At 42.8% G+C, this 11,957-nt stretch overlaps 1 protein-coding gene across 1 annotated transcript; it reads right to left on the bottom strand.

Annotated features, from left to right (window-relative positions):
- Nucleotides 1-44: 44 nt before the first annotated feature.
- LOC140128604 (extracellular calcium-sensing receptor-like) lies at nt 45-5,231 on the bottom strand. Its single transcript, XM_072150301.1, has 6 exons — nt 5,086-5,231; nt 3,954-4,245; nt 3,029-3,856; nt 2,129-2,356; nt 1,772-1,895; nt 45-955 (listed from the first exon to the last, which is right to left on the bottom strand). The coding sequence occupies exons 1-6, from the start codon at nt 5,229-5,231 to the stop codon at nt 45-47; spliced, it is 2,529 nt and encodes an 842-aa protein (XP_072006402.1).
- Between the last annotated feature and the right edge of the window lie 6,726 nt (nt 5,232-11,957).

Raw genomic sequence — 11,957 nt, 5'->3', positions numbered from 1 at the left:
GTATTCCGGTTAAGGGGTAGGACAGAAAGCTTATGGTTTAAAGCTTAGCTTTGCCTAAGATTCCTTCTCATGAGAAATTCTCTAGTGTTCATCTCAGGTCGGAGCAATATAATAAAACATTTAGGAAAAAACATACAGATGACCAAAGCCCAACTGGAGGCCAAGATGGCGAAGATCTCCATAGCCACTGTGTACTTGCCCTGGGCACTGAGAGTGGCTGGGATGTAAGATATCCAGACGCTGAGGAAGGCCAACATGCTGAAGGTAATGAATTGAGCTTCATTGAAGTTGTCGGGAAGTCTCCGAGCCAAGAATGCAACAATGAAACTGATAGTAGCCAGGAGAAAAAGATAACCCAACATTGTCCAAAAGGCGATAGTTGAACCTTCACTACACTCAACAATAATTACTCCTGGTTTCACTAGAGCATTGTTCTGGGGGAAGGGAGGTGAGATGGACAACCAGGTAATGCATAAGATGAACTGCAAAAACGTACATAAGAATATGATAATATAAGACACTTTAGGACTAGTCCATCTCCTCAAACTGCTCCCTGGTCTTGATGCCATAAAAGCAAGTACCACCATGATAGTTTTAGCCAAGACACAAGAGATACAGAGTGTAAAAGCTAAACCAAATCCTGCTTGTCGGAGGAAACATGTCTCGAATTTAGGTAGCCCTATAAAAAGTAACGAGCAAAGGAAACAAAGGGACAAGGACACAAGCAGCAGGCAGCTGAGGTAGTAGTTATTAGCTTTTACTATAGGAGTCACTTTAAACTTTATGTAAAGCTGCAAAATAAGAGCAGGAAAAAGAACGGACACCGAACTTGCAGAGGTCAAGGTAGCACCCATGGTTTCTTCGTATGACAAATATTCTATGGTCTTCTGAAGGCATGTGTTTTTTTGAGCGTTCGGCCATTGATTCCAGGGGCATCGAATGCAGTCAACCGAGTCTACAACATAAAATATTCAATCAAAATCACATGAAAAAGCTTTTGCTGCCCTTTTCTGGCCTCTGACTAGTTGGGATCTGGATCATGGTAAGCATGAAAGATGCTGGAACCTGGACTCCCTAAATAACATCTTGAGGTACCATGTTTTATGCATTGTTTTCCTAATCAAATCGTGGTCTGTAAATGCAATGACCACAAGGCTTATGCAAAGTTAATTCGTGGAATCCCACACATTGGGGCAGATTTACTTACCCAGTCTATTCGCAATCCAATGGCGGGTTCTCCGTCGAGGATTAGGGTCTTCCGGCGATTCACTAAGGTAGTGCGCCCGATGTCCACCAGGTGTCGCTGCTGCGCTGAAGTCTGTCGGAGTTCACTGGAGTTCACCATCCGTTGCTGGGTGCAGGTAAGCGCTTGTCAAGCGACGCATTTTTTTTTTAAATTCCGTGTTTTTTCCAAATCCTTTGGGTTTGCCGACAGGCACGCCCCTCCAATTTCTGTCTTGTGCATGCCGGCACTGATGCGCCTCAATACGACCCGACGAAAAAAATGTGATTCGGGCCCTTAGTAAATGACCCCCAGTGTATTACCAGGTATAATGTAACTGTGTGTCAAGTGAAACCTTTCAAAACATCTTCATACTGCATTTAGGTCTACAGAGAATGACCTTCTGGTCTGATCTACTCAAGATTAAATAATTATAGATAAGGATAGGCAAAATATAGTTTGATGTTCTCAACCAAAGATTATTGGGTAACTGGAGAAGACCATAAAAATAAAGCATTCTGAATATTGCTGTTGATGACCTTCTCTTACCTGTCTGATTGGAGATCTCCCCTTGAGGACAAGGGACACATTGGAAACAGCAGATGGGCTGATCTCTTCTAGATGCTTTCCTGAAGCCTGGAGGACAACTCTCACTGCAGATGGAGATCGGTGGCTAAAAATAAAATTATGAAGTCTATTTGAGATGTCTACTTAGTTTCTTCTACCCAAAGTCCACACTTCTGCTAATCAGTGAGGCGCGGCAGTAAGAATACTACATAAAAAAATATCGATAGACTATTCTTGAAAACACAACCACGCTATCATTCTACTGATATAGCTATGAGAGACAAGCGGACCTTCATCGTATATAAACCGAATAGTCTACATTTTCTCTGATGAACTTACTGTCTTGTTTCCAGAGCTCCATTGCATGGCACTTGTGTTTATGGTAAAAACCTGACCAAGAGAAGCTGTGGTATCATAGCTGCCAATCTTAACGTGTTGCATGATTCCCTCTGGGTTCAACTGCCAGTTGACAATATCGTAGATGGCTGGTGGGTCTCCATTCTCATCAAAGTAGAAGTCTCTTCCGTAACTCAGGGTGACTCTTGCCTTCTTAATGTAATACAAGAGCTGAAGAATGGAGGACAACAATGGTCAATGTATGTTTTTTTTTTATTACCATGGAGAAGTCAAAAGATTCTTTCTGCCTGACATATGAAATTTTGAATCAGAAGTTTTGATTAACAACCTCAACCACTATAATTAAGACACTCAACATTTAACCCTTCACTTTTGCAGATTTGGAGTGGTTCGCATGGCTAATAAAGTTATCTATGGATTTTAGGGCAAGAGAAGTTTTTACATATATGCAAATACATTGGGGCACATTTACTTACCCGGTCCAGTCGCGTTCCCGCGGCGCGTTGTCCGACGAGGATTCGGGTTTGCCGGGATCCACTAAGGTCGTGCGCCCAATATCCAGCAGGTGTCGCTGCTGTGCCGAGATCCGCCGGAGTTCACCTTCTTCACGGTGCATGTAAGTGCGTGATCTTGCGACACAAATCGTTTTTTAAATCCCGCAGCTTTTCCGAATCCATCGGGTTGTCCGACGGTTATGCCCCCCGATTTCTGTCACGTGAAAGCCGGCGCCGATGCGCCCCAATCCGATCTCATGCGCCAAAAACCCGGGGCAATTCCGCGCAAAACGGAAATATATTCAGGAAAATCAGACGGAATCACGGCTGCAGGACCCTTAGTAAATGAGCCCCATTATTTCAATAGACAGGACAGGACAAATAATACCTGCCAAGGTGTAAATGTTGTAATATTAGCACATTCTCTATTGTAAAATGGTCCTTCTCCATTTTTGCAGCCTTTCAGGTTTTCTAAAGCTTCAGCCACGACACGTACTGCAACATAGACATTGTAGGTTGCCCTTAAGTTGGAAACATCATTGAAGCTGTTTGTAATACTTTTCAAGTCCTCCGATCCTGTACACTCTCTCACTGACATGTTTAAGGACCTTGGGGCATCTCTATCCATAAACAAACAATGAAACGTCTGCTCCCATAACAAGTTTACCCATTCCTTTCCCATTGTCATAAATGGATGGATATGATTGAGGAATTCTCGAAACTTTGGAATAGTTCCACTGTAGAAAGCCAATCCTATAGTGCCTGATAGTGCCTCCGAGAGCCTTCCCACAGAGAAGAGACTAGAAGTGGACCAAGCTTCACTTGCTATAAATAGTTTCTTTGTGATGTTTTGCCTCAACATTTCAACCAAGATGGGAACCAAATTTATGGCGGGTGAGAAGACAACCACAATATTAGCTGATGAGGTTTTCAGTACGTTGACGATATGTGGAGCGTTGTGGTCAGGCTGGCTTGTGATGATGTTCTCAGAAAAAGCCACACATGCTCCAGCTTTCAAAATCTCTTGTCTCACTAGTTGAATTCCTTGTTGACCATAGTCATTGTCAACAGCTAGTAATCCTACCCATGTCCAACCGAAATGTAACACTAGCCTCGCAAGTCCTTGAGACTGGAAAACATCATTCGATACAGTTCTGAAGAATGATGGAAACTTTGAACGATCACTTAGTAGAGGACTTGTTGAAAAATGGCTAATCTGTTGAACAAAGACAGAAGGTCAAGACATGTGCATGTAAGGCTTATATTGTTGGTCATAGCCCATAGCAATATGGACAACCTGTAGAAGGTCTTACCTGTGGATACCTATACAGTCCCAGAATATGTGCTACAAGAATGGAATGTGTTGAAACTGAAGGACCGATGATAGCACTAAGTGGCACATTTTGAAGGCATCTATAATTTGGCAAGACTTTGTTGGATCCTGCCAGTATCTGCAAGGATCCCTGAAGATCTTGACGAAGAACATCACATGAATCATATGCTTGGAAACCTAAGGTGACATTTGGAAGAATATTGGTATTTTCATTGATTTCTTGAACTGCAAAAATCATGGACTGAAGTTGCTGATAATTTTCAAGGTGGAACCTTCCAGAAAGAAGGGAGAAAAACAAGGTGGTCTATTTGACATTTAGTACAGAAATCAGGGGCAAACATTAAAAAAGAAAAAGAGAGCACACCCAATATAGTAAGATTTATAGCCTATTATTCGTTGGACCAATGATGGGACCTTCTTATCACCTAGGGCTGAAGTGGTATTGTCTGGTATTGGCTTCTAACGCCTATTCAACAATGCCCTGCTTACCAAATTGTGTTGTATTGGAGAAACCTACACAAAATCTCGCCACCCCATAGCTCAGCTGATAGGACCATAAAAGGTTAGTCCATCTCTCTTCATGAGGCTTACAACAGATAAAAGGTATAGATCAGTGGTGGCAAACCTATGGCACGGGTGCCAGAGGTGGCACTCAGCACTCTCTCTATGGGCATCCGCACCATCACCCCAACGCAGAGTTCGCCAGACAGGACTCAAGGCCTCTCGCAGTCCCAGGCAGCCCAGGACCCTAGAAGGAAGTTACAATGATAATCCAAACTTCTTCTCCTTATTTCTACAGTATTGTTGTCCTCAGGTGCCTATACAATTTAACCATGTGACTGAGAAGCAAGTAATAAATTACTGCTTACATTTTCGCATTGACTCTATGCAAAAAATATGTGGGTTTTGGTTGTAGTTTGGGCATTCAGCGTCTAAAAGGTTTGCCATGACTGGTCTAGATCTATACTACCTATATACATCATGGTTATATACAATGCACTGTAGAATGTAAATGCATATTATTTGGGACAGAGTCAAACTTGGGTTTCCGAGACTTATTACTGCACAGCTCCTTGCAAACACCAAAGAAATCGATATCACTATGAACTTACGTGGAACAAGTGGTCTTAAGGGGTCTTTCAGTGAAGGAAAGTTTTTGATGCACACTGTCCAAATGAAGAGGTAAGACGACTCCTAACAAGATGTCTCCTGGCTGAGTTATACCACCAAGTTCTGGAACATCAAGGTGGCAAGTCATTCCCAAGGCCACCACAACGAGGTCAGGCAGAAGGAGGATCCAGATGACTGTATAAAGCCTTATCATTGTCATCGACCAAACACAAGCTATGAAAGCAATTGAGAAATGATTATTATAATTGTTTATATCTTGATATTACAGATATACATGTCAGATATAACCCTGTCCTCCATATATAGTCATAGGACTCGAGATCTATCCAGAAACCATCATTTCAACACAACGCTATCTACAATCATGACTGTGAAGAAGACATCTTCTTCCTTGCATTTAGAAAACTCTCGAAGAGACAGACCCATGAAGCCAAGCTCCGCTCTCACCTTATCATGTCACTAACGCTCCATCCCTGGCATCCTTGGTTTATAAAGGGTGCCCATGGCGGTTCCTAGACAACACTAATGAGCTCCAGTGATTGTCGCTCTCTGCGGGGACTGGAGGTTGCTTCTCGACAATTACAGGAATAATTAGAAGATATAGATGGGAAATTTTGATTCTGATTCAAAGAAAATTTTCAAGAAAGAGAAGATGAAAAATACAAGGTATAAAGTATTTTCATAGGCTCTATCTAGGCTTTATCATTTGGGAAAGAAGAAAATTTATGGACCGACAATTTAATAGGATCACAAAGTTTGCACCTACTGTGATCAGGGGTGAATATGGTATTTCTATGGTTCCAACCAATTGAATGGGTTGCATCCCCAACAGATATATATGTACGTTTTTAATACTCATCACCTTCTCCTTCATGGTATTTGTATGGTCCTTCTATGTCTCAACTGTTCCTGTCCCTGTTAAGCCCCCTTAAATGTTCCGGTTCAGGAGGCCACTGAATGCCGCAATGCCCTCAACACTGTTTCCACCAAGAGACATAGTTCCTTAGCTCCATAGGTTCACATCAGGCAAGGCCTATAAAAATCTTTGTATGTGAAAGAATTTTACCAGAGTGGTGGAGTATGTTCAAAGTCAATGTCATGTGGTGGAGATCAGCAGGCAAATGAGGGAATCATTCAGAGGCGGACAGTGGGGCACATTTACTAAGGGTCTGAATGATGCACTTTTGTCGGGTTTCCTGAATATTTCCGTGTTGTGCCGAATTGCCCCAGGTTTTTGGCGCATGCGATCGACTTGTGGCTTGCATGCGACAGAAATCGGTGGCGTGGCCGTCATACAACCCGACGGAATATAAAGAAAGAATTGTGTCGCAAGATCAAGCACTCACATGCACCAGGAAGAAGAAGGTGAACTCCGGCGGACCTCGGTGCAGACGCGACAGATACAAGAACTCGGGCGCACGATGTTAGTGAATCGCGGCAGACCCGAATCCTCGTCAGACAACGCAACGCGGGATTGCGACAGGACCGGGTAAGTAAATCTGCCCCAGTGGGCGGGATCATTTAGAGGAACAGAGACACTTTTGGGGTTTATATTTAGATGTGGGGTCACTATTGAACTGGTCGGTAAGAAGAGCGGGGACACTTTGAAAAGAAGTCAAGAAGAGGAGACAGGGTCTAATTTATATTCGTTTTGAGGAGCAGAAACACTATTAAAGGAAATCTACCATAAAAATTCATCATAATAAACCAGGGGCACTTACTCATAGATCCGCCTTAATTCTGGCGCATCTGTGATGAGTTGAGTTCCTGCCTCTTATTAATCACTTTACTTTAGGCGCAGTTTAGGAGCAATGTTAGATTGGGGCACTTACATGTGATCCTCCTACAAGCTCCTCTCTGCTTCTCTCCCGCACCCCAGCATGAGAATGACCCCCACATTCTCCTGGAGGGGATCCTCCAGTGCTGATCTGCTGCCACCCTCCATTTGCCAAGCTTTATGGTAACCATGGGAATTAGTATAGAACAGCTAGAGATGACAGGAGGATTATTGGGAGAGGCCATAGGACCTTGAGTGAGCATCACATGCTTCAGATCGGCCAATTACAAACATGTTGTCGTGTTCTGGGTTCAGTGCAAGGCCTGCATGAGGTGTATGTGAGGGTAGGCGATCGCCTAGGGCACCACCCTTATTTTTCACCCTGGGGAGCCATGCCGGCCCTCAATAGCGATCGGTGATATGTGTATCCTTAAGATATACATATTACTGGTTGCTGGACGGGCAACTCCTGGGTCATAGAATCAGAGGACGCCAGTGACATGGGAGAGAGCAGGTGTTTGCATGGAGCACAGACATTTATTTTACATTTTTTTGCAGGGCCTGGGTATATACTGGAGAAAGGTGGCAGGCTGGCTATATAATATGGGGCTGGCTGGCTGTACACTACTGGGGGCAGGCCAAATATTACTGGGGGCTAAATATATACTACTGGGCGATGGCTATATACTATGGAGCTGGCAGTGACTGGCTATATACGTTGGACAGGGGGCATGGTGGCTATATACTACTGGGGAATGGCTATATACTACTGTGGGCTGGCTATATACTTATGGGGGCTGGCTAAATACCATGGGGCTGGCTATATACTACTGGGGGATTGCTATATACTACTGAGGGCCAGCTTGCTATATACTATGGAGCTGGCTGGCTATATACTACTGGGGACTGACTGGATTTATACTATGGGGATGGCTATATACTGGAGGTAGGGGGCTGGCTGGCTGTATACTATAGGGATGGCTATTTACTGGGGTACGGGGCGTGCAGGCTATATACTGAAGGCAGGGGGCTTGCTGGCTATGTACTGGAAGCAGGGGCCTAGCTGGCTATATACTGGGGCAAGGGCTGGCTGTCTACTGAGAGCATGTGCTGGCTATATCCTATGGGGCTGGCTTTATATTATGGGGCTGGCTATATACTATGGGGCTAGCTGGCTATATACTATAGGGTTGGCTAATCATATACTATGGGGCATGCTCTGCCTATATACTGTCTGGGCTTTGGCTGACTGTATACTGGGGGAGTGTGCTTGGCTACATAAATACTTGGGGTATGTGCTGGCTATATACTGTTGTCATGTTCTTGCTATATACTCAGAGCATGGGTGGGTTATACACTGGGGGCTTGGGCTTCCTATATTCTGGGGGATTGTGCTTGGCTACATATATACTGGGGGAATGTGCTTGGGCTACTGAATTAATGAGGGGGACATTATATGGTAGTATATATTATTTACAAAAATTGTAATTACACAAATGGTACTAGGTAAGAGAAGCCTGAACCACTATGAACTATATAAGGAAAATACAAATCGTGATTTAAAACTTTGCTTTTACTGAAATGGTTAAAAATAAACAAACAGTAATATGGCTTCAAGGTAAATTGTGTGAACGCATGGTACCCATCTGAAAAAGAAAGACAATACAGGTGTGAACCTGGTGGCCCCCTTTGTGAGGTTCAAAGATGTATATGAGTCTAAAAATAAAATGGAAAGCTCACCTTAGTGGGCTACACATCTTGTACTGTCAGTGATCCATATCTACACTCTGGTCTCTGGATGCTCATCCGTTATGATGCCGAGAAAGTATCAGTAAGATGGTTACGGGCACCTTATGTACATACAGAGTGCAGAGAAAAGAAAGAATCAGGGTGATGTGACTGTTGGCGTTAGAGGCAAGGGTCAGAATGGTTTGCACTCTCCCTGTTAATGCCCTATATCCAAGGTCTAGAACACCCTGATGACCTAACCTCGGGGTTGTGGCCCTAAATGGCCACAGTCCCGACCGGAACCTTACCCTAGATAGCTGGCCCTGTTATCGGAGCTAGTCTATAGGTATAGTCCCAGTCAAGATGCAGGTAAATGCAAAAATTGTAGTAGATGGTCTTATAGATAAAGTAAAGAATATGTCAAAGGGCTTTTGTGCAACCAAATCCCGACAGGGCCTGTTTCACCCTTTTGGGCTCATCAGGGGATAGTTAGGGTTTCCTAAAGGCGAACCTAATGAAAAACAACAGTATAACCGACATATATTAAAATGTGCATGGCTATAAAAAGTGTAGGTGGTAAAATGTAATCCAGTAAATACATGTTCTTACCTTGCACTAATGAATGGTGCAGGAATTATGAAGATTCCCTTAATAAGGAAAGAGGTTGATCTGTAACCACAATAGATGTCAATATGAATTTCCCAAACCGGGAGTAAATGTGCAATGATCTCAAATGGTGGATGTCCTACCTTAAGGAAAGATGGTTAGGTGCTGAAGCGCTGCGGGGGTGCAGATGCACACAGCCCCGTTCGCAGCTGACAACCAGTGGGTCCTCTCTGGGCTGGCGTGCGACAGTAGTATATATTAGAATATTTGGAGGGGTCTCAGTGTATAATGTGTATATGCAGGGGGCACATTGTGGAGCACTTAGTTTTTATTTAGGGGACATTATATTGACTGTGATTTTTTTTAGGGATGGAATGTGTAGATGTTCTCCTGAGGCCACAGTCACCCAGGTAGCAAATTCTGCAGAGATAAATCACGGCCTGAAGAAGCTTCCATGACGTTCTCTACCTGATGGAGAAGGATTGGCAACAATGAGGAGCGGGATGGAGGAGACCAAGACAGATATAGAAGGGGACAACTGCAGCCTATCAGTAAGTGATGTCTGTGCCCGAGTGCAGCCCAGGTGAGCAGGACATGTAATGCTAAAAATAGACAAGGCCACAGCATCCAGTGAGGTGAAGAAGGCAAAAACCTTTATTCACACAAGCACAAAATAAGCAACGTTTCCATTTGATTTAACAAAGATTCATGGCGAACCGAAATGTTGCTTATTATATGGACATTGGATCTTGCACGCCAGGATCTCAGGCTGCGTGCACCACCTATATTACCTCTTAGGATCTACAGAGGTTGCAGTCTTTTCTCTTAATTTTGCAGACATGTAATGCTGGTATATATAGATGTGTGTAGTGTATGCAATGCTGGTATATATTGATGTGTGTAGTATATGCAATGCTGGTATATATTGATGTGTGTAGTGTATGCAATGCTGGTATATATTGATGTGTGTAGTATATTCATTTTTGGTCTACATTTATAAGGTCAAGATATTATTATGCACTGTTTATTCATTGCTGGTAAATATGTATATGTGCGTCATTTGTATCTATGTGTTTGGTATATTTATTGCTGGAATATATTTATGTGTTTGCTACAATCTTTGCAGATTTATATTTTTGGTGTAAGCATCGCAGGTATTTTCACTGGAGGGACATATTTTTCAGTTTTTTACGCTATATTCACGGCTGGGAGGCCTTATTGTAGATGTCTCCATGTAGAGGTGGCCACTTTAAAGGGGGAGGGGGGCATTTCATTTTTCTAGTTATTATTGGCTCTAAATCAGCCATGTTTTGGGACAGGGGGTACAATTTTGCTTGTCTGCCTGGGGCACCAAAATGCCTTGTCTCGGCCCTGAGCTGATGGAGGTCACATGGAGGCCATGGGTAACAACTATAAGAAGATTACCACAGTCACGTTGCCCGGATATACGAAGTATCTCTGGCTCATCATGATGGATTTTGATGGCAGAATATCATTTTATTGATATCAATATTAACAATTTATCCATTATTTTATGTCAGATATCAAATAATAACATTTTAGGGCTGTTAGTGCCGCAGGCTACGATAATAAGGATTGTTCCATGATTGTACATTATTTTTTCCAGGGAGATCAATAGCCAATAGCTTCTGAGCGTCCATTAGATCACTAGTCCTGTTTCCATACAGTAATTTTGGTCATTATATGATTTGTATTGTGCAATGTGTAGAAGTTTTCACTTCTGTAGACTTTAAATCTTAGGGTACATTCACACGATGTAGGTGCGTACGGGCGAACAAACAGCCACGTGCTTTTTAGACCTCCGCTCTCTCCATAGAGAGGCAAGTGGGTGGTGCCGTAACATGGCGAACTATAGGACCTGTCCTATATTAAGCCGTGCACAGTCACCGTGCAGCGAGACAGCGTGTTCTCACCGCACAGTGACCGGGCGCCAAAGACGTCAATGGAGACCCATATGTGGCTGCAAATGGTGCGGACACATATCGGTCCCCATTACGCTCGTGTGAATGAGCCCTTAGTTGTCTTAGAGCTGGTGGAGGAGACAAGCTGCAATGATGTCTCCCATACACTGCATGCAGAAAGTATTGGAGTAGATTCTCTGCAACACTCTCTAAAGCATCAGAAAGCTAATATTCAGCATAAAAGAGAAGTTCTGAGCTGCACTGGTAAGAATAAAGCACTTGGGTTAGATAGAAACCTAGTATTATCCCCAGAAGCCTCTGCAGAACCTATGTCTCTCCTCTCTCTCTCACAAGTAGGAACAGGGTTATATAGTACATTATAGAGAAGTATTGAGCTGTAATGATGAGAATAAAGCACTTGGGGTGAGATAGAAACCTACTATTATCTCCATAATAATCAATAATCAATAGCAATAAAATGGGGGTCATTTATCTTATCTCTGTGTGTTTTTGGCTAGTTTTGGGTTGTTTTTCCGTCTGCTTCTTTGGTAATTTATCAATCTCACTTTCTCCTTGTGTTAAATAATTTTTTTTCTACATCTCTTTTTGAGACATTTGTTACAAATGTCTCAAAAATGTCACACAAATGTCTCAAGTCACTTTTTTCCATTTTCTAAGTTTTCCTTAAGTATCGTTTTGTCTAGAGTTTTTCCCCCAAAAAAGTTGCAAAGTTTCGACAATTTTAAATGATAAATATTATTTAGCACATCTGGAATAGTAGATAAATGTGTCTTACTGATGATAAACAAATGTCAAAATG

Source organism: Engystomops pustulosus, chromosome 4 (assembly GCF_040894005.1).
Source record: "Engystomops pustulosus chromosome 4, aEngPut4.maternal, whole genome shotgun sequence".
NCBI classification, from domain to species: Eukaryota; Metazoa; Chordata; class Amphibia; order Anura; family Leptodactylidae; genus Engystomops; species Engystomops pustulosus.
The sequence above is the reverse complement of the archived record's forward strand: the minus strand, read 5'-3'. Positions and strand labels throughout refer to the sequence as shown.

Excerpts from the sequence above, each read along its gene's own strand:
- LOC140128604 (XM_072150301.1), bottom strand. The coding sequence starts at position 5,231 with ATGACTTGCCACCTTGATGTTCCAGAACTTGGTGGTATAACTCAGCCA. Across the intron at positions 2,357-3,028 it reads CAACATTTACACCTTGGCAG|CTCTTGTATTACATTAAGAA; the intron begins GTATTATTTGTC and ends TCCATTCTTCAG. Across the intron at positions 956-1,771 it reads GGAGATCTCCAATCAGACAG|ACTCGGTTGACTGCATTCGA; the intron begins GTAAGAGAAGGT and ends TTTATGTTGTAG.